The 22,282-nt window shown below is 44.1% G+C and overlaps 1 protein-coding gene across 1 annotated transcript; it reads left to right on the top strand.

Annotated features, from left to right (window-relative positions):
- Positions 1-1,839: 1,839 nt before the first annotated feature.
- On the top strand, positions 1,840-21,509 carry acanb (aggrecan b; the record flags this gene model as incomplete). The annotated part of the gene is made up of 18 exons (XM_083654132.1): positions 1,840-1,924; positions 2,176-2,559; positions 2,899-3,073; positions 3,334-3,461; positions 4,268-4,561; positions 6,613-6,807; positions 7,132-7,306; positions 9,252-9,379; positions 10,378-10,671; positions 11,053-11,163; positions 11,321-11,431; positions 11,639-12,811; positions 13,459-13,572; positions 15,558-15,716; positions 16,671-16,753; positions 17,399-17,543; positions 17,649-17,831; positions 19,454-21,509. 18 exons carry the CDS (start codon positions 1,840-1,842, stop codon positions 19,543-19,545), a joined length of 4,029 nt encoding a protein of 1,342 aa, XP_083510258.1. The 3' UTR covers positions 19,546-21,509.
- Positions 21,510-22,282: the final 773 nt, after the last annotated feature.

Raw genomic sequence — 22,282 nt, 5'->3', positions numbered from 1 at the left:
AATTGTAAAACATTGAAATACAGCAAAAATGAATCAATTAAATGTGCAAAGAAAAACATTTTACTGACTGTTTTTGTGTATGTAGTCAGAGAGGAACCTCCATCGCTTTACAGGTGGATCACATTGATTGGCTATAGGGCTAGGCGATATGGTTGAAATCAATATACTGTATTACGATAATCAGAAAGATTTTTTTCTGTATTGATATATATCACGATATGGCTCACGTTTGCGAAATCCAGTTGAACTGACTCGTAATGTTAGGTGTGATGCTCAACAAAATAGAAATATTCAAATAATCTTCCTTAAAAAATGTGTAAAATGTACTTGTTATCAATTTAGACAACAGAATTGTATATGACGATATCCCAAAATTACCATATCATCAAGATATGATTCCACCGAAAGACTATAAACGGTCATATTGAAATATCGCACAGCCGTAATTGGCTAATATCCTATTTGAAAGGCCAATATTGGCCCAATATGTGAGCAAGTCTGTCTTATCCTAGCAGCAGTAAACATTGGTGGCAACATGTGTGTTATGGTGAGAGTGAAAACAGTGTGACGGATTGTATTTCCACGCATGCTACTGCAGTCAAACAGCCAGACCCACACACTCAGTCCAGCCGACTGAAAGGACCGTTATCATAGTAAGCTGGAAAAAAGTAATCATTTCATATTTCCCGTCTTCATTAGTTTGTAACAAATGGAAAAGCGTTGAAGATGAATGAATCATACTTCTCCCTCTGCCTGTGAACCTATTTGAGCACTAAAGACATTTCTGGGCCGACAGACAGAGGGGCTTTCACTGCTCAGTGGGCATGTATGCTATTTCCAAACGACATTAGACACTCTTGACTCCTATTTCCATCGAAGCCAACGGCGGTGACGTAATAACTCTGGACACCAAATGCACTGTGTATCCTGAATAACATAGAATATGAATGTAGGCTTACAGGAGTTAGGAAGAAACAAAGTGGCATACAGTCAGAGAACTCAAAAGAAATAATCAAACCCCTCATTCAGACCGCTTTCTGACATTTATTTCACTGTTCACTCACAGAAATGTACATTTCTGGTAAAGAGAAATTACACTGTATACTTATAGCTTCTATAGTTTAATACACTCTTACTCTATTGAGTGCTGCAGGGATGGCGTATTTTTGTAGGCGGAAGGCGGAAGGCCCGGACTTCCTGGATCTTACGGGGAAAAGTCAATGGGGTTTTAGAATGGGGATTTCACTTAAATAAGGTCTGTGGTTAACAAAAGTTTATGAGAGCGGTAATTTGGTTTCAGCAGAACAATCTTCCCAAACGTGAATCACTTTTATGACTTTTGAAACGTCAATGCGTTTTTTTTACACGATTTTTAGAAAACGTTTCAAAAGTCATAAAAGTGATTCACGTTCGTTAAGATTATCCCCCTGAACCCACATTACCGCTCCCATAAACCTTTGTTAACCACAGACCTTATTTTATCCATTTAAGTGAAATCCCCATTCTAAAACCCCATTGGCTTTTCCCCGTAAGATCCAGGAAGTCCGGGACTTCCGCCTTCCAACTACAAAAATACATCATCCCTGCGGTACTCTAAATTGGCTGTGTTGATTTTGGCAAATTTGTGATCAGTTGGCAACGTCAGACTTGAAAAGTCCAAATATCACTCTAATATATTGGCACAGTATGTCTGGAAAACATCAAAAGGACTCCCAATGGGTTCAAGCTGCATTTGTCCTTGATGTCATTTTGTGTGCGGCCCATCATAGTATATTGAGTGTAATTCCACAAAGTAGATTCCAGTGTTGACTGTTTTGGATGTCTGGTCTCCAGGTAACGATGACACCCCATCTTCTACTGTGTGTGTTCCTGCCCTTCATCACCGCAACGATATCATTGGAACCATCATCAGTTGACCATGATCGTAAGTCCGCACTGACTGTGGAAAATTGCATCCGCACTTGAAAGCCCTATTATATCATTTCAAAAATACACGTGTGTCAATGAGACAAGAAGCGTTATTCCATCTCATTATTGCTGTTAATTTTAGTAGTGAGGTGTAGTCATATGTTAAGGAGGTTTGATGGTAACTTGATTGATTTGGCCTGCTGATATATTCTACTATATAACAAATAAGTCCACAAACAAACTCACCTATACTTGTCCTCACTCCAGACTTAGATGGCACGTTGAGCGTCAGCATTCCACTGGAGACGCCCCTCCGCCCGCTGCTGGGCAGCAAGGTTGTGGTGCCGTGCTACTTCCAGGACAACACCGTCAACGACCCCGGAGCCCCGACCGCCGCCCCGCTCTCGCATCGCATCAAATGGACCTACGTCACCAAACAGAAGGTCTCCCTGATCCTGGTGGCATCAGAGGGCAAGGTTCACGTGGAGATGGAGTATCTGGACCGGGTGACCATGGTCAACTACCCGCTGGTGCCCACCGACGCCACCATGGAGATGACAGAGCTGAGGGCCAAGGATTCAGGCACCTACCGCTGCGAGGTGACGCACGGCATCGAGGACAACTACGACTCTGTGGACATCCAGGTTCAGGGTACGCCGCATTTATTTATTTATTTAAGTTCATGGATACTGCAAATAATCCCTTCAAGATTAAAATAGCCATAAAGGAACTGTTCACACCAAAAATCTACTCACCATGTCAGTCCAAACGTCACTGAAGTTTGTAGGACCACCAAACACACAGCAAGCTAGTGTTTGAAGTTCCATCTCAGCCTTCTTTCACACCATTGAAATGAATGGGGCTGCAAAAGAAAACGCAGAAATATTCCAATATCAAATATCTCCAATATTTCCATCCAATATTCCAATATTTAACTCAGACTAAAAAGATATTCCATGCAAACATTACAGTGATCTCTCTTTCTCCCAGGTATTGTGTTTCACTACAGAGCCATCTCCACCCGCTACACCCTGACGTTTGAGAAGGCCAAGGCCGCCTGTGTCCAGAACAGCGCTACCATCGCCACTCCAGCTCAGCTCCAGGCCGCTTACGATGACGGATACCACCAGTGTGACGCCGGATGGCTCTCTGATCAGACCGTTAGGTAGGAGTCCATCTCGATGATGATTGTCAAACTGCATGCAAACATTTTAGAATTGTAAGCTGGCAAATAAGGGGATAGTAAGACTGAACATTTCCCAATTCAGGACCAGAAGTGGAGACTTTGCATTTCCAACGACATTTCTCTAAGGTTTTGCTTTATCGTAATGATTAATCACAGAACCTTGCAGAAGGTTTAGCTATTTTTTACTGACCTATCATGTACGGTCATGTGTTGATTGACATCTCTTTTTTCCTCTCAAGGTATCCCATCCATGAGCCACGGGATGGTTGCTTTGGAGACAAGGAGGAGTTCCCGGGTGTGAGAACCTATGGAGTGAGAGAAGCCAACGAGACCTACGACGTGTACTGCTTCGCTGAGAAGATGACAGGTACTCACTACACACCGTTACTGTATATTATTGGCAAACCCAGCTACTGTAGAGTGGGCTAAAAAAACAACCATGAAAACTACTTACAAATACTATATTTGATCAAACTCAGGTAAACAAACTTGGTTATGAGGATGAATTTTGCCTGTTATTCGGGTTTGGAAATGACCATTCATCAGCTAAAAGCAGGAACATTTAGATTTGCAGCCATGTTGTCAGGAACTATGCTATTCTAAAAGCTTTGTTAGCAAAGTATTGTTTACTGGTGAAATAGTGAAAGGGCTCATACACTTTGGGCTACACAGTGTTTTAGAGTTTGACTAATATGGGTATATTTGAAGGCCGATACCAATACCAATATATGTTACTCATTTAGTTTTCACAGTACTGCTGCCACGAGGGCTTTGGTTAATCAGGGGGTGTTTGTTAAGCCCCCACTTTACCACTGCAGCAGTACTGCAAAACTAAATGAGTAACATTATATTTGTATTGATGCCAAAAAATAAAAGGATTCGTTTGCACCAATATTTTTAGCATTTAGGTACAAGGTGACACAAACACGCCACTGAAACTTAACATAACTGAGCAATGTAGACTATACAAAGACACTTTAATTGCAAGTTTTTATACAGCTGTAGTGTGGAGGAACCTCCATTAGGTGGATGCCATTCAATATTTAAGAAAAGGCCAATATCAACATGATATAAGAGATACATCAGCTAAACCCTGCTATGTGTCCGCTGGATAGAAACAGTATTTATTCTGTGTCTGTCGTGTCTCCCTCCCTCCCTGCTCTCTCCTCCCAGGCAGAGTCTTCTACTCCATGTCCGTGGAGAAGTTCAGCTTCTATGAAGCAGGAGACCAGTGTACCAAGCTGGGTGCCCGACTCGCCACCACCGGGGAGCTCTACCTGGCCTGGAAGGGCGGCATGGACATGTGCAACGCTGGCTGGCTGGCAGACAGGAGCGTGCGCTACCCCATCAACATCGCCAGGCCTCAGTGTGGAGGGGGGCTTCTGGGCGTGAGAACCGTCTACCTGTTCTCCAACCAGACCGGATACCCCTACCCAGACTCTCGCTATGACGCTGTCTGCTTCCAAGGTGGATCCATCAGGGGGACTTAAGGGGGGGAATCCAAGCACTGATACTTTGTTGCATATCTTCAATCTGGGATGTGTAGTTCATTCCAGTTCATGTTGTAGTTGACATTTTTGTTGTACCCTTCCCCTCAACCTGCCCCGTCTACTTATACTTCAGCTACTGATTTACAGTTACATGAAGTTCTGCCATTCAGCTGTAGGTTCTACATGTCAGTCAGGTCAGGCCCGGCACCACGGGGGGACTTGTGGGGGCTTTGCCCCCTCAGTTGTATTTTCTGCCCCTCCAGTTGAATTCCTCTTCTACTTCTCGCGGCGTGACATTGCTGTGTTTCAAAGGCTGCAGTGGGCTTTTTAACACATTCACTGCCAGCCGTTTTTTTTTTACTGTAGGTAGCTTCTGCCAGAGGTTTTTTTTGAGGATTCTGGCTCATCTTTCAAGACCCGAGGATTCTTTTCTGCTAAGATTCTGTGAACACAAAATATCTCAAAAGAACTAATAGAATGTGTGCTTTCTCTGTCTAAAAGAGTTAGTTTGTAGAGTTAGTAGTTATGTAGGCATTAGCACTTGAATACAGCATGGTTTCAGCGTCTGAAAATTTAAGCTGAGATAAATAGCTTTTTGTGAAATTCGATAGAACAGTCACTTTAACCATTCATTTTTGGCATCAGTAAGACGTCAGACATCTAAACAATAGTTTTGAACAGTAATTTCCTCCATAACAGCAGGAAACCCCCCTCTACTTCAAACTCCTCCCTCCGTGTGTGTTCTTCTTGGCTGCAGCGGGCGTGTCACAAGCTCGTTTCTGCTGCTGCTCCTGCTGCTGCTCCTGTCTGCTGGCGGCCGCTGGGCAAGGATGGGCTCTCTCGTTTCTTGGGGTTTCGGTTGAGAAACCCCAAGAAACGGGGTTTCTTTTGCGATTCTGGTCTTATTTATGCTGCATGTTTCAAAGTGTGTTGCACCCATAATCTATTATGCAAATTTGCAATCCCCCACCGCCAGCAATCAGCGCAAAAGCGAAAGCGTTTTCGCCAATCCATTTTACAGTAAGAGAATGGTTTCATCGCGTGTTCCCCTGCAGTTTTGGCTCGGCTTTTTCTAGTCTGGAGTCTCTAGTGCTCAGCACTGTCGCCACTTAGTGGGTCGGTGGAATGGGTTGTACACGTTTGGAGGCTCCAATATTTATATAAGAGATGTAAAAGGGTTAGATCAACGTCCCACCGTCAATTTTTTTTTTTTTTTTTGACGTATCAACTCGTCATTGGCAGTCAACCGTTGGATTTTTTTTGACGTATCAACTCGTCAATGGCAGTGAACGTGTTAAAGGTAGAATGAAGATCCTAGGCTCATATGAAACTAGAAAACCTACGGAATCCAATGGTTCCGGCTATATCATGCTAGCTTGTCGGGAAGGGGGTGCAATAATGCTCAGAAGTTAGGAGAATTTTTGTCGAGGGAATTATTTTTGGCATGGCCATTTTCAAATTGCCCCCTCACAATTTGTAACTGCCCCCTCAGTCACTTCATCCTGGAGCCAGCCCTGAGTCAGGGAAGAGAGGGATAGTGATAGCAATAGCTATATAAGAGCAAGAAAGAAAAGAAAAGCAAGTTGCAGCACTTACTCAAAGCACAACATGTCTGCATTGCATTCTGGTCTATTGGCTACTGTCCATGGAAAAATTGGTCTCACTGCCTCTTCTATGTGGGTTCGAAATGGTCACTCTAAGAAGCCCTCACTCTTTGAATCAACACCCAATGTTTACTGTTGATATTTTAGATATCTGAAACATATTCTGCTATCAAGGGTTATAGGGCGGATTAGGGTAGATTCCCCCCGCCATTATAATCGCCCTTATTTCTTTATTTTGCACTTTTTTGTCGTACATCATAATTCTACTAACATGGAAATATTTGTTACATCTGTCATCACCAAGATACTGTAGCACCCCTGATTGGAAGTATTACCACAATGTTAAGTCTCTAAAATGGCAATGATATCAAGCAACTACAGGGATTTTACATAAAGCAACCATGTCATATTGTCTCCCCAACAGCTGGAGAGGATACAGGTGCCGTCGTGCCTTCGCTGACCACACCCTTCCCAGACATCATACGCATAACCCCCGCGCCAGGCCCCCACCTCACCACCACATCCAAGGGCGAGGAGGCCCTTGGAGAGGTGGTCACCCTCGCCCCCCTGCCCCGCCCACCCAGTGTGACGGACATGGATACTGCCATGGCTGCTACAGGTAGGTTGATTATTTATTGATGTCATTTGTTCATTGATGTCATTCGTTCATTCGTTCATTGATTCATTGATCATTGATGTCGTTCGTTATCAATCCAGCAGGGATAGGTAATAAATCAAGCCATTGTTCCATCTTTTACAGTACAATATGCCTCTCTTTATTTAATATTTGTTCTTTCTCTATATCATTCTCTTCCCTTTCCCATTCCCTCCATTTATTTTCCTTCCTTCTATACTTCACCTTCCTCCTCCCTCTCCCCGTGTGACCCTCCCCCCCACCCCACCCCACCCCACCCCCAAACTCCTCCTCCTCTTCTCTCCGCAGGTGTGGTGTTCCACTACCGGGCCATCACTGGCCGGTACTCCCTGACCTTCCTGGAGGCCCAGCTGGCCTGTAAGAGTATCGGAGCGGTCATCGCCAGCACCCAGCAGCTGCAGGCCGCCTATGAGAAAGGCCTGCACCACTGTGACGCAGGCTGGCTCCGTGACCAGACCGTCAGGTGAGACCAAGCGTCACATCATTTTACCGCCCAAATAAGGGATTCTGGATCCCGCCGGTAATTGAATGGCTCCAGGTCCAACACTAATACCACTTCATACCAACGACTTGCCCTGCTAGCCGGTCTGGGGACCCAATTAGCATCTCCCATCAGACTGCCGCGCCGCTCTCGCGTCTAGGTCTTAAAACGAGTCCTTACCTGAGCCAGAAACTTGAAGTGAAGACGCTATCTAACATCCTCTTCTTCTAAAATTTAGAAGAAGAGGATGTTAGGCATCGCATTTGGAATGTGGCAACATCAGTTATTTAGAATGTAAATAACTGATGTTGCCGCTTCCAAATTGTTGCATAAAATCCACTTTTATATCGTTGATATCAAAAAATCCTTGATGCAATACCATTCAGGAAGTGTGGGGGGCATTACGGACAGCGACGCACTGTGTTTACACTACTGCCCCCCACACTTCCTGAATGGTATTGCATCAAGGATTTTTTTATATCAACGATATAAAAGTGGATTTTATTCTGTGACTGAAAGTTTACATCCTGTAACCAAAGAGTGTATCTGTGAGAAAATAAATCCACTTTGTAATCAAAAAATTGATCGGTAAGCAAAAACATAGATTATAAAACAAAACTATGAACAATCCAATCAAAGAAAAATTAAAAAATGAAATTAAAAAAATGTTTTTAGATTTTTCATTAATGTGAATTAAAAAAAGTTGCATGCAAACACAAACATTTTGTTCTCAACTCCAGACCATTTGTTTGCGAAACCATTACCTTTGCTTACAAAGCTCAACTTTTCTTTTGCGAAATGAAAATTTTTGTTTGCAAAACCTGAGTTTTGCAAAACTTTTTCTGTTACAATAAGGGCGGGACCTACAGCAGAAAGAAGTAACGCACGTCCCTATTGGCCAGTGTCGATCGGAGTGATAGCTTGGCAACATCCAATCCAGTAAGAGACAAGGCGGAGGGCGGGCACTTGAAGGAAGTATTTCCTGAAGGAATCTCCATGCCATTTCAGCCCCAGTTATAACCACAGATTGAAGAGAGAAGCTGTGAGTATGTTCACACCAATGTTTTTATGTTTGGTCAGGTTACATGCACCGGTCCAAACATAAAAACATTGGTGTGAACATACTCACGGCTTCTCTCTTCAATCTGTGGTTATAACTGGCGCTAAAATGGCATGGAGATTCCTTCAGGAAATACTTCCGTTCAAGTGCCCGCCCTCCGCCTTGTCTCGTACTGGATTGGATGTTGCCAAGCTATCACTCCGATCGACACTGGCCAATAGGGACGTGCGTTACTTCTTTTTGCTGTAGGTCCCGCCCTTATTGTAACAGAAAAAGTTTAGCAAAACTCAGGTTTTGAAAACAAAACTTTTCGTTTCGCAAAAGAAAAGTTGAGCTTTGTAAGCAAACGTAATGGTTTTGCAAACAAATGTTTTGGAGTTGAGAACAAAATGTTTGTGTTTGCATGCAACTTTTTTTAATTCACATTAATGAAAAATCTAAAAACATTTATTTTATTTTTTAAATTTTTCTTTGATTGGATTGTTGATAGTTTTGTTTTCAAATCCATGTTTTTGCTTACAGATCTATTTTTTGATTACAAAGTGGATTTATTTTCTCACAGATACAGTCTTGGGTTACAGGATGTAAACTTTCAGTCACATAATAAAGACACATATCTCTCCATAGAAGAAGAGGATGTTATGCATCGGATAGCGTCTTCACTTCTAGAAAGGGGTATAATCAAGGTTTGCTCTATTATCTTTATGTGTTGAGCTGGATTCTGATGGGTTTTGATGCTGCAATGAAAAATCACACCGGACATGTGCGTGCATCCATGCACGCGTGTGTGCGTGTGTGCCTGTGTGTGCTGCTCCTACAATAAAATATTATATTATTGGAGGAACATTAGTCCTGTTCTATGCCCAGGTACCCCATCGTCTCGCCCAGAGACAACTGTGCAGGAAACCTGGAACTTCTCCCAGGGGTCAGATCCTACGGCCTGAGACCGGCCAGTGAACGCTACGATGTCTTCTGTTACGTGGAGCGCCTCGGAGGTGAGGAGCATGAACACACTCACAGCCTGAGGAGGTGAGGAGCATGAACACACTCACAGCCTGAGGAGGTGAGGAGCACGTACACACTCACAGCCTGAGGAGCATGAACACACTCACAGCCTGAGGAGCATGAACACACTCACAGCCTGAGGAGGTGAGGAGCATGAACACACTCACAGCCTGAGGAGGTGAGGAGCATGAACACACTCACAGCCTGAGGAGCATGAACACACTCACAGCCTGAGGAGCATGAACACACTCACAGCCTGAGGAGGTGAGGAGCATGTACACACTCACAGCCTGAGGAGCATGAACACACTCACAGCCTGAGGAGCATGAACACACTCACAGCCTGAGGAGGTGAGGAGCATGAACACACTCACAGCCTGAGGAGCATGAACACACTCACAGTCTGAGGAGGTGAGGAGCATGAACACACTCACAGCCTGAGGAGCATGAACACACTCACAGTCTGAGGAGGTGAGGAGCATGAACACACTCACAGCCTGAGGAGCATGAACACACTCACAGCCTGAGGAGCATGAACACACTCAGCCTCGGAAGTGAGGAGCATGAACACACTCACAGCCTGAGGAGTATGAACACACTCACAGCCTGAGGTATTCAAATGATTGGAAATTACATTTACTGTCAAGTTACAAGAGTTCACAAGAAATGGTGGGTTATCAACAAAGTAGGGGAAAAGTTATTAAGTACTGGCTCAGAAAGAGAAATCAAGTCATATTTCATTCATGAGTTGATTTGCCATTTAACTTTTATTTATTACATCGTATCGTGGTTGCACTGTGAACCTCATACCATCTATCCAATCGTTTCTATTTAAATTCTCACACATTTGAACTGTTTTTGGCATGAATCTGTGCACAACACGGGGCATCTGGGTACTGTAGAGGTAACACTCACCTACCACCATAGAGACCCGGATTCAACACATCTGTGGAGTGCTCCTCTTCTAAACCCCTCTGTCCTTCTCCCAGGTGAGGTCTTTTTCACCAGCGACTATGACAGCTTCTCCTTCGAGGAGGCCGTGCAGCACTGTCAGAAACTCAACACCACCCTGGCCACCACCGGCCAGCTGTATGCCGCCTGGAACCAAGGCCTGGACAAGTGCCGTCCGGGCTGGCTGCAGGACCGCAGTGTCCGCTACCCCATCACCAGCCCCAGGTCCCACTGCGGAGGGGGCCGGAGCGGGGTGCACATCATCTACGCCTACCCCAACCAGACGGGCTTCCCCGACGAGCACTCACGCTACGATGCCTACTGTTTCAAAGGTGGGGAGGGGATAGGTGTGATTAGATTTGTCATTCAAATCTCCACAAGGCAAAAGAAAATACACCCATCTCAGCCAAAACCATAAAGTGAGGTTGCAATAGAAAAGTGTCTCCCAATCAAAATACTGTAGATTGTGCCGATTTTCACAAAGGAAAGTTTGGTTTTGGGTATGGACACTTCTCTGCCCAAAAGAAGTAACAAATTGAAACTTGCTAAATTACAAACTGTTTTCTTTTTTTCTTTTAACCTTTATTTGTTGAAATCTGGGTTCCCAGATTGCTAAAATAGCTGACAATACATTTCCATCTGAATTACACTACATAATTCTGAAGACTTTGTTTGTCTTGACAATTATATGATCTTGTGTTGTGTTTCTCCAGCTGAAACTCCTGTTGTTCATGTTGAAAATGAAACCAGTGTGGATTTGACGACACTGCTGGAGGAATTTCTCAACAAGACAATCATCAAACCTGACCAAGTTGCTCCTACTGGTAAGACAGCAGCATGGAAATGGTTTCTACATTTGGTTTCTAGACGACCGTTCACTTGGGTAATCTATTGTTGTAAATACTGTACACATTAATTCTAAATACACATGTCCTTGTTGGAAGCTTGAAAATGCTTGTGTCTTGTTTTGTGTTTCGTCAGTTGAAACTCCTGTAGTTTACACTGAAAATGAAACCAGTGTGAACATAACTGTGGTGGTGGAGGAAGTCGTCAACAAGACAACTGTCTCAACTGACCAAGTCGCCCCCACTGGTAAGACAAATGCAAATTGTTTCTAAATCTTAGAACTGTGTGAATTTAACTGTGTGGTTTTGCTATTACAGAGGTCTTGTTGCAATTCACTAGTGCATGGCTTTCAATCATCTAAATGCATTTCGCATGCATTCTTCTGTGGTAAAGTGACCAAAATCCTGCTCATTCTGATGTATTTGTGTCAATTTTCTGACTGTGCTCCACCAGTAAGCCCCATTTTACCTCCAGTCCCTGTGGATGGCTCTGGACCAGATGAGCACTCAGCCAGCGGTAGTGGCATCACAGAAGGTCCCAGTGGGGACGGATCAGGGGTCTCTGGTGTGTCGGGGGATTCCTCTGGATCAGGCTTCCAGGTCACCTTCAGCAGTGGTGGGGACGTTCTGTCTGGACAGGGATCTGCCTCTGGAGGTCCCCAGGAGGCAGGGGAGGGAAGTGCCATCACCTACCCTCATGGAGGACTTGGGTCTGGGGCTAGCGCTTCTGGATCTGGGTCTGGGGAGGGGGTGGATGGACAACACAGTGGCTTCTTGACCTCAGGATTAGGCTCTGCCAGTGGGAGTGGGAGTGGTAGTGGTGGGGACTCATTTATCATTATGGTGGATGGGGAGATGGTGGATCTGTCTAAAACCCACCAGAGACCCACTGAGCAGGAGATTAGCCGGGGAGGCATTGATAGCAGTGGGGCTTTCTCGGGATCAGGTATGTCTGGGTCAGGGACCAGTGGTTTCATCAGTTGGGACGGTAGTAGCAGCGCCTCTGGTTCAGGATTCCCCGGCATCTCCTTCGTGGACCACGGTCTCGTTGACCTAACAGGCAAACCCTCCGGCGAGCAGGAGGTGTCCGGCTATCGTCCCTTCGGATCAGGATTCCCCAGTGGCTTTCCCAGCGGTTTTCCGTCTGGTGTCTCAGGCAGCGGCTCTGCCTCTGGGGACATGTTCCAGCCTCGTGGCGACGTTATCTACCTAAGCAACGAGGAGATGATGGAGGTGACCGTGCGGCCGTTGGTCCGTCACCCTGAGCAGGGCCGGGGGGTGGTGGAGGTGAGCGGGGAGGGAAGTGGTTCAGGGATCCACAGTGAATCCAGCAGCATTTTCGACCAATTCCAGATTTCAGGCAGTGGAGCCCCTCACGGAGAACCGAAGGCTGAGGGTCTTTCTATAGCCCTGCCCCCTGGAATGACTTACTCAGAATACATTGCCAGCCTCGGCCACTCAGGTCTCGAAGAGGAGCTGGAGGTGGAGCCAGAACAGGAAGGACGTGCAGGGCCTACAGAGGAGATCTATGTGACAGCTGCAGCAGAGGCTTACACAAGTCCAACCACAGCACCTGCTGTCTCTCTAGCGACCCCTGCTGTTGTGGAGGCCCCTGCAGTAGTGGAAAGTATGTGATTTAGATTTTATATGTTAACAACTCAAGATATTATTCTATCCTATGGCAACACAACTCACCACCATTATTTACAGGGCATTTAAAGGGATAATGCAGTTGAATTTCAAGATCATAATGTATCATAGCCAGACCCTACGATATAATAAAGCTGTTTAAGATCAAAAGAGTGATATATTCCACTCCTTAGTTTCAAACTAATCTACACTTCCATTGAAAATTAAGCATGGAAGCATGGAAAATGTGAGTAAGAGTAGAAGAGTCAAACATACAAAATAAATCCAAAAGTCATTCTCTCATTCACCATCAATGAAGCAGCTGCAGGCTAAACATAATTTACATGACATTATCCAGAGGCACCTACAATGACCTTAGATTCCTATATCATAAAAAATTACAAAACCAAAAATGTCCTTAGCGCCTTTACAATATTCCTGTGACAGAACGATAATGTAAGAGCAAAGTAGGGAGAACATAAATATAACTTTTAGACAGGTAGTAGCAGGGGTAGGAAGAAGGTGACATGGTACTTATCACATCAGTATGCATCACTTAGTAGAATCTTCACTGTTGTCATGACGATGCCCCACTGCACTGACTAACCCCCCACCACCACCACCACTTTCTCTCTGTCTGCACAGCCTCCTCAGACCCGTGTGACCCAAACCCGTGTGGCGCAGGCTCCTGCTCTGTGCAGGACGAGCTGGCTGTCTGTCAGTGTCCTCACGGCTTCACCGGCCAAGACTGCACCACCCGTGAGTCACCGTCCCACCACAACCACGCACAGCATGTGGCTTCCATCAAGCATTGTGCTGTTGCAGACTCAACTTGTTGATCAGGTTTTGTTCCAAAATGGAATATCCACAAGCTTTTGAAAAGTGAGACCTAATCTTGCAGACATCATGAAATTAAAACAAAAAAAGATCAGGGACCGTTTACACAACAACGGCCCCGGCATAAAGCGGCAAACTTTTGTTGCGTTTTGGCATTTCATTCACATGACACATTGGGGCCCTGAAAAGTTCAGAAGAACAACAACAACAACAATGGCGGCCCGTTGAGCTGTGAAGCCAAAATATCTAGTTTCAGCGAGCTGCCATCTTGCTTGTGTGACATCATTTGCAACCGGAGTCTGTGCAGTAGAGTCGGGCTGAGCCTCCTCAGCCCTGGTTTGAGATATTGGCTGTCAGAGCTGTCAATAAGCCATTTTTTATATCGCCAAATAACGATTAAAAAACATATGTGAAAAGAAAATGTATGGGGAAAATGAGCACTTGAACACATAACTACCAGAAATGACAGAAACCATCTTTGTGAAAAAATATATGAGTGGTACTATGATTTTTTAAAAAGTTTGGCTCATGTTAGCAGCTCCGTCTGCTAACATGGAGGGGGCGGGATTTAAGACATATACTGCAGCCAGCCACAAGGGGGATGATCAAGATGTTTTGGCTTCACTTTTGAGGAGCTGTAATGATGTCCATATTTATATACAGTCTATGGGCCTTAGAAATAATAGCTGAAGGATGGTAGGTAAAATGATGTCACCTTAACAGACTGGATATTTCTAGAGAAATGTAATGATGAGCTTGAGGTAATGTTTGGATAGCTTTTGGAAATGACTGTAACCTCACTTTTTTCTACCAAAGTACATAGGCCGTGTTGCCAGATACAGCTAATGGTTTCCAGCCCAAAGACTGTTCAAAAAGTGACAAAACACACACAAAACTACCCAAACAAATGGAGGTCTATGGAAACAAGAGGCTCTGTAAACCTGCCCAAGCCCATTTTTCCCCGCACAATGCAACCCAAACCAGCCCAATTGGGCGGAAAATTTGCCAATCTGGCTAGGAAGGTAGAATATAAATCAATTCAACACTACATGTAATTACAGTATTTGAGTTTGGGGGGGAATCCACCTTTCATCCATTTCATTTTGTAGTGTGCAGCCTATATATTAGCCTGGTAAACAGCCCGTCACGTGAACTCACATTTCATTTGGTTCTCCGTGACGGTCTGGACCCGCACAGGCAGTTAAGATGATTGGTCGAGCCATGCCGGCTCGACGAATCAGCGGCAGCCTTAGGCGGGCTTTCTGTGTGACGCATGGTCTTTGTAGTTATTTTCACTCGTCAACATGGCTGCCGCCGCGGAAGTGACAGGCAGTCTGAATGAAATTGAATGTAACGTTCCCAATTCTATGTATTAAATTCTAAAAAACGACCCTCAACATTTGGGAAGGCTAAGCCACACAACTAGTTCGTTATAATCTAACTAAATGCTTCGAAGGTGACTTTACGACCGTGAGGACTCAATCAATGAATACCACGGAGATCATCCACAGGCACCTTCGGCGATCTGATTGGTTGAAGTTAACACCCACCAGCGGTGATAGACAGATGGGTCATCCAATCACCTGCCAAGTAGCTTGGAAAAAGTGCCCGCCTCCGTCAGCGGGTCTGGTTACTTCATTCCCAGATCGACTGGTTTAGTGAAACCTATGTGGAGCTATACCGTCCATCTGGCAGCGTCAGGTTACCTATATATAATGTGTCACCAGAAGTTGTGTTTTGGTCTCTCACCATTGTCCATTTGACTATGTGTTCAGCAGTGGAGGGCTGTGCTGACTTGACTGTGTGTGTGTGTGTGTGTGTGTGTGTGTGTGTGTGTGTGTGTGTGTGTGTGTGTGTGTGTGTGTGTGTGTGTGTGTGTGTGTGTGTGTGTGTGTGTGTGTGTTCAGCTGTGGAGGGCTGTGCAGAGGGCTGGTTGGAGTTCATGGGCAGCTGTTACTTCCACTTTGCCGAGCGGGACACCTGGGCTGAGGCCGAGGATCGCTGCCGCCAGCTCAACGCCCACCTGGTCAGCATCACCTCACAGGATGAACAGCAGTTTGTCAACTGTGAGTAGCCTGCTCTGTGTGTGTGTGTGTGTGTGTGTGTGTGTGTGTGTGTGTGTGTGTGTGTGTGTGTGTGTGTGTGTGTGTGTGTGTGTGTGTGTGTGTGTGTGTGTGTGTGTGTGTGTGTGTGTGTGTGTGTGTGTGTGTGTGTGTGTGTGTGTGTGTGTGTGTGTGTGTGTGTGATCGAAGGCAAAGGTGTTTGAGTGTGTGTGCATGCGTGCACGGGGTACTGTTGTTGTTAAAAGAAATACACTGATTGGTGCCCCCCTGGTGGGGGTGCTATAAAAGGGCAATTTTTCTAACTTTGAAAGGCCATAACTGCTACATCACCGGTCTGATTTTGACGAGACTTAGAGGGACAATGCATTTTGTCACTGTGTTCTGACTGGTGTTTAAAGACACCACTAATTGGCACTTGACACTAATTGGCTTATTGAGGATGATAATTAAATAAATCTAATTCCAATTTTGAAAGGCTCTAACTCTTAACACCATAAACCTGAGTGACCCAAAATTTGCGCACTGTTTCCACTTTTACTAGATAAGAAATCATATGCACTAGTGAAACATGCAGATCGAATCATACGGGTACTGTATTTTATTTTGCTTCTTTCTCCATACTATAACATGCTTTTTGCACTGTCCATGTCCTGTGCAAAATGGCAAATGTTTCTATTTTGTTTTTCATATTGTGTCAATGTTTTATGTACACAGGACTACAGATGGAAATTAGCTTTTTACTAAATCTGGTGCACCCATCTTATTGTTTATTGCAAATGATTAATGTCTGTGCACAATGTCCTTTATCAATAAAATAAACTAAACTAAACTAATCTATACTGATTGGCCTGATGGAGATGCTCCAAGATAAAGATGAAAGGATTTGACATCTTGTTGCTGACTTGCCTATGGGGTCAACAGGGGATGACGTTTGATCCAGTCTCCTTCTCTTTGCAGCAAATGCTCAGGACTACCAGTGGATCGGACTCAGCGACAGAGAAATGCAGAATCAGTTCCGCTGGACAGATGGCAGCCCACTGGTAAAGTCAACTAAACTAAACCTACTGTTTTTGGATTTTTCTGGCTCTGCAGATGCCGTCACTGTAGAATTGCCCCTTTTTAATGTACATACTTGCTTAACAACTATCTACTTCTGTGAGGACCACTATAGTCAAAAATCAACTTTAATAGCTATCATGCAATATTTACATTTGGCGGTATGGCTCTGTTCTGGGAGCTTCCTGCTCTTCCATGTGTTACATGGAAAGCCTGAGGCAGGCAGAGCAGCAGCAGCTTCTGGGAGCTCCCTGCCCTTCCAGGTTAATCTAATTGTTTTTACAATAACTTAACTGTGAAGTTAATTTATTTGCTTGAAACTTTAAATGGAAATGTTTGGTTTGTGCAATGTTTTGCAATAAAAGTCAGGAAATGAAGGGATTATGTCCATGAGAGTTTAATTTTAAGAAATAATATAAGCCTGCCTTCAACAAAGGCCTCGGTCAATATTAGAGGATTTATGGTAGTTGCTAGATGAATGCATTAAGTGGTGCCTCTACAATGGCTACCGGCTACTGACTGTATGACAAACCTTTACAGCCTTTACATCACCTCAAATCGATCGCGCTCATCATTGATATCATTGATAGTCTTCATTCTTCCTCTAACATCAATTGTGATCTGCTCAGGCCTTTGAGAACTGGAGGCCCAACCAGCCAGACAACTACTTCAACTCCGGGGAGGACTGCGTGGTGATGATCTGGCATGAGGGCGGACAGTGGAACGACGTGCCTTGCAACTACCACCTGCCCTTCACCTGCAAGAGTGGACCCGGTAGGGTCAAGCGTCAGGCTTCATAGAGTGAACGTGGATCACCGAAATGGTTGGATTGTTTATTTATTAGTTCCGTTTCTATCTGTTCCCTGTCCTCTCCGTCAGTCATGTGCAAAATGCCTCCTGATGTGGAACACGCTAGGCCGATGGGCGGCAGCAGAGAGCTCTACCCTGCCAACTCGATCGTCCGCTACCAGTGTGACGCGGGCTACACGCAGCGCCATCTACCTGTCATACGCTGCATGCCAAATGGCCAGTGGGAGGAGCCGCAAGTAGAGTGTATAGAAGGTGCGTTGAAGAGTTTAGTTTGATGTTTGTATATTCATATTTTTTTAAATGTTTATATTGTAAGAAGAAAAAAACATGTAAGAAAGCTCATTCTAGTAGAACAATCAACACATTTGGCCAAGTGTACATGTTGTACCCCTGTAAAGAGGAGAATAATCACGCAAGTGATTTGAGTGTTTCTCCTCTGTGACAGCGTTTTACTGAATGAAAATCATAAAACATATACACATTTTTACAAATATACATCCAACAAATTAGTTGCCATATCAGTATCATGTTCCAGTTACAGCATGTATTTATCAGACATAATTCTCATTTTCCCCCACTGTTACTGGTACACCAGATGTGCACAAATGTGTCAAACAAACTCTCAGAAAACATACAAAAGTCACAAAACAACAATAAACAATCCACCGTGGAAAATGCATCCACACAGCTGCATAAAATTCACTAAATAAACAAATACAACAACTGCGCAAAATAGCCCATTCACTCTCGTAACATGCGCAAATCCGCCACAGGGCGGCAGTACTGGGCGCAGCCACGGGTTGAACTCTGTAAACCAGGGCCTGAAGCGTGATTTCTAACCCCACATAGGATAAGCAATAACCACGCCCTGTGGCCCCGGGATTGGCCAGGAGCATTGAAGCTTGGGACTAAAGCACCTGGGGGTTTTCATCTTTTAAAATAAAGATGTTTAAAAAACTATTGTTACATTTTCAGTGCTGTACCTTTTCTCTGGGTAAGAATTGAGCTTGAAATTAACGATATGATACATTATAATATATGAGCTATGAACGTGAACACAACACCGTTTATATTATTGCATGTTTTTGTAGATTGTGTACATTGTGTAGATTACAATTATTATGCTTATTATTATTATTACTATGCTAAGGAAGGTAGGTGACCATAATTCATTCTAGATATGTGGGCGGAGACAAAAGCAATCGATCTCAAGCTGATTAAGGGTACATTGCAGATCACTGATAGTAGGCTACTCTTTTTAGCTCAACTTTTAACAAATAAATGATGAAATAAACAACAAATGAATTGAACACCTTTTAGCAGTTTTACCCCTGATAACAGGATATGAATTCTTACTGTTTTTAAAACGTATTGGTATATTACTGTCTTCTTTTCAACGTGTCACATACAAAGAATATAAATAACTAATAAATAACTAAATATTGGGAACATCTACTCTCTCCATGAAATCAATCAGGTGAATCTAGATTACACTTTGATCCATTATTGCATTTTTAATGCACTCTAACTATGAAAGGGAGGAAGAAAAGAAAGCAAAACAATTAGTATTAGTGTATTAGTGTTAGTATTAATGTTGTATAGTGTATGAGTATTAGTACTAGTGAGTCAGTCCTAATTGGTACACACACACACACACACACACACACACACACACACACACACACACACACACACACACACACACACACACACACACACACACACACACACAGTATACTAGAGCGGACACTTCAATAAGAACCCATTGCAGCTTTTGACCCCTCCCCCCTCCACTCACTGCTAGTGTAATTCATATGTCTTTCGGCCATTCATGGAGAGATGATGTCATCAATTTGTGTCTCTTCTCCCATCAGCCGGCGCCACCAGTAACAGGCTACACAAAAGGTCCATCAGGAGCCGAACTAAAGGGGTAAGCAGTCGACAGTCACAGAGGAAGCTGCTCTGAGTGGGACTGAAAGGACATACAGAGAGCCACAAAGGACCCCTCTTGTAAAGAAACATGGACACCAATGCCAATGCCCGACCAAAACGATAGCGTTCCCTTCCGTGTATATACAAACACTAAAGCACATTTAGACAGCGATAGTCTGACTGACTGACATTTTGGATCTTTGAGTGTCACCCTGTGCCTTCTGAGGGGCCAGTTTGTATGCATTTTTAATTTATAGCTTTTAATTTATAGATCCGGTATTTGGAAGTTTTGTCTCAATGCGCAAGCCATATTTTTCCAGCCAATCAGCTGCCAGCACTGCAGGTTCCTTGAAAGAGAAGATTCATTATTGAACAACAATGTACCCATGGGGAGTGGGAAGGCCTTAGTGACACTGAAAGTCCGAAACAGCCCAAAAGATAGTGTTTTGGATTGCTGGATTCTCTGAAGTCAAGCACATTGTTACATACTGTAGATTTTTACTATATTTTTAGGCTATTTTTCTAGATCTGTGTGTTTTCTTAGTGTGTTTTTTTTTATCTTTTTTTTTTTAGACTCTAATGACTACATCTCTGTGTTTCTGACTGGTGAAACTGACTGTCTCTTACTTTGTATGCAAAGACACCAACACAGTGTTAGATGGTGCTGTTCCATCTGATGATGAATAGAAGTCCAACTTCAAGGCGTGATTAAAGTCATTGCAACAGACCTGGGTTGAAATAGTTAGCACTCATGCACTTTTGGGAGTCTTCAGACACTTCTTCTGTGCTAAGCATTTAAATTCAGCGCACCTTAAGTATAAAAACAAACAAACACTACGTCAACCCACGTCTGCAGCCAGCATGCGGCCAGGTGACCTTAACAGTGAGGCCTTCACAGGTCTATAGCATGACAATAAATTGGCTATGCAGGCAAGCCGAGCCTTGCCCGGCCTTGGGACAGTGGATAACTCCACCCCTCTGGGTCATCCGATGTTGCAAAAGATGCACACCCATTTGTGCAGGCTGGGCTCTTTTTGTGACCTCATGTTTGTGACTTTTGGTACAGTCAGACGTGAGAATCATGATTCAATGTTTGCTGTATGATGAGTTTCTCACTGTAAATATGATCAACACACTCAGAACAGCAGGATCTGTGACTAATTTACATGGAGCAGCACAACTATTTGACTGATTGATTGATTGATTGATTGATTGATTGATTGATTGATTGATTGATTGATCAATTGACCAGTTTGTTTGCTGATTGGTTAATTTAATTAATTGCTAAATTGTTAGCTACATATCAAATAACTATTATTGAGAGTGAGCTGCATGCGAGAACACAGAAAAGGGTGTTTTTTCCCAGACGACCCTCGGGCATCTTGCAAAGGTTTGTGTCTGGGGGTTCATGTGACAGCCTGACAGGGTCCTGACAACGGAAATGTAGCCTACTTTGTAAAACTTGAGAAATGACGCCATTTTAGGAAAAAGCTGTGAAAGCAGTCAAGATGACCAGATAGGAGGAGGAGGAGGCAGAGGAGGAGGAGGAGGTTATCAAATATTGACCATGACCTTTTTAGGTCAAGATGTGCTTTAAGTGTGAGAGCGGATACTCCTGTGTCCACATCTGAACAACGCAAACACTGACACAACACACACACACACACACACACACACACACACACACACACACACACACACACACACACACACACACACACACACACACACACACACACACACACAGATATGATCATATTGACACATACACACACATTTCAACAAACACACTAGACAATATGCATCATATGTTCGCAGATATGTGTGTGTGTGTGTGTGTGTGTGTGGGGGGGGGGGGTGTTTGTGATTCTACAGCAAACTGTAGTGCTGAATGATCTTTTAACAAATAAACCAAAAGATGTGTAATGTTGTACATACACATGGATGTGACTTTGTTCTGACCCCAAATCCCTGATGTGAACTTCAATAAAATGTGGAATCCTCTGCCTCTGTGACTTTACTATCGTCAAAATAACAGACAGATAGTGAGTGCATCATCAGTCAATCAGGCAATTATCAGTTGCTGCCCGAATTGCGTTTCGGCATCCCCAGCACCTCCAAACATTCTGAAAATGCAGAAAACACTGTTTCTCACTCCAAACGGCCGGAAGACACAGAAAACACTGTTTCATTTTCTGTGATTTCTGTGACTTTTTCCCAGAAATGTCTTTCCCTGGAGCGGTTAAATCAAGTCAAACCTCTAAGCCAGAGGATCAAACTCAGCGTTTAGTTTGTTTATGCTTTCCTCTGCAACCCAAGGGTGAAAAAACACACAGTAAATAGTTCTCTCTTCAGCCTGGACAGCGGCTACCTTCATCACTACAGGCACCACAAACAGGTCTGCTCTGTTTGCATGTGTGCCAGTGTGTGTGTGCACGCGCCTGTGTGTGTGTGTGAGACACTGACACACACACACACACACACACACACACACACACACACACACACAGAGTAAGTACCCATGTGTGCACAAGTGAATACGTGTGCAAGCATGTACGTAAGCGTGCATCTGTGTGGTGAAGTTTGTGAGTACTGTATGTACTGTATGCAGACGTGCTGGGCTCGCCCGAACAGCGCAGCATCGTGCGCAGACTGAGTGGCGCGTGTTGAGGATCTACTGTACTACCTTTTACATACAGTGGCTGTTTTGTACGTGTCAGGAACCCCTCTCACCTCTCTACCCTGGCATTCCCATTTGGAGAGCTAGTGAA

This window comes from Poromitra crassiceps, assembly GCF_964638095.1.
Source record: "Poromitra crassiceps genome assembly, chromosome: 18".
NCBI classification, from domain to species: domain Eukaryota; kingdom Metazoa; phylum Chordata; class Actinopteri; order Beryciformes; family Melamphaidae; genus Poromitra; species Poromitra crassiceps.
Note: the sequence above shows the minus strand (reverse complement) of the source record. Positions and strands in the feature narration are given on the sequence as shown.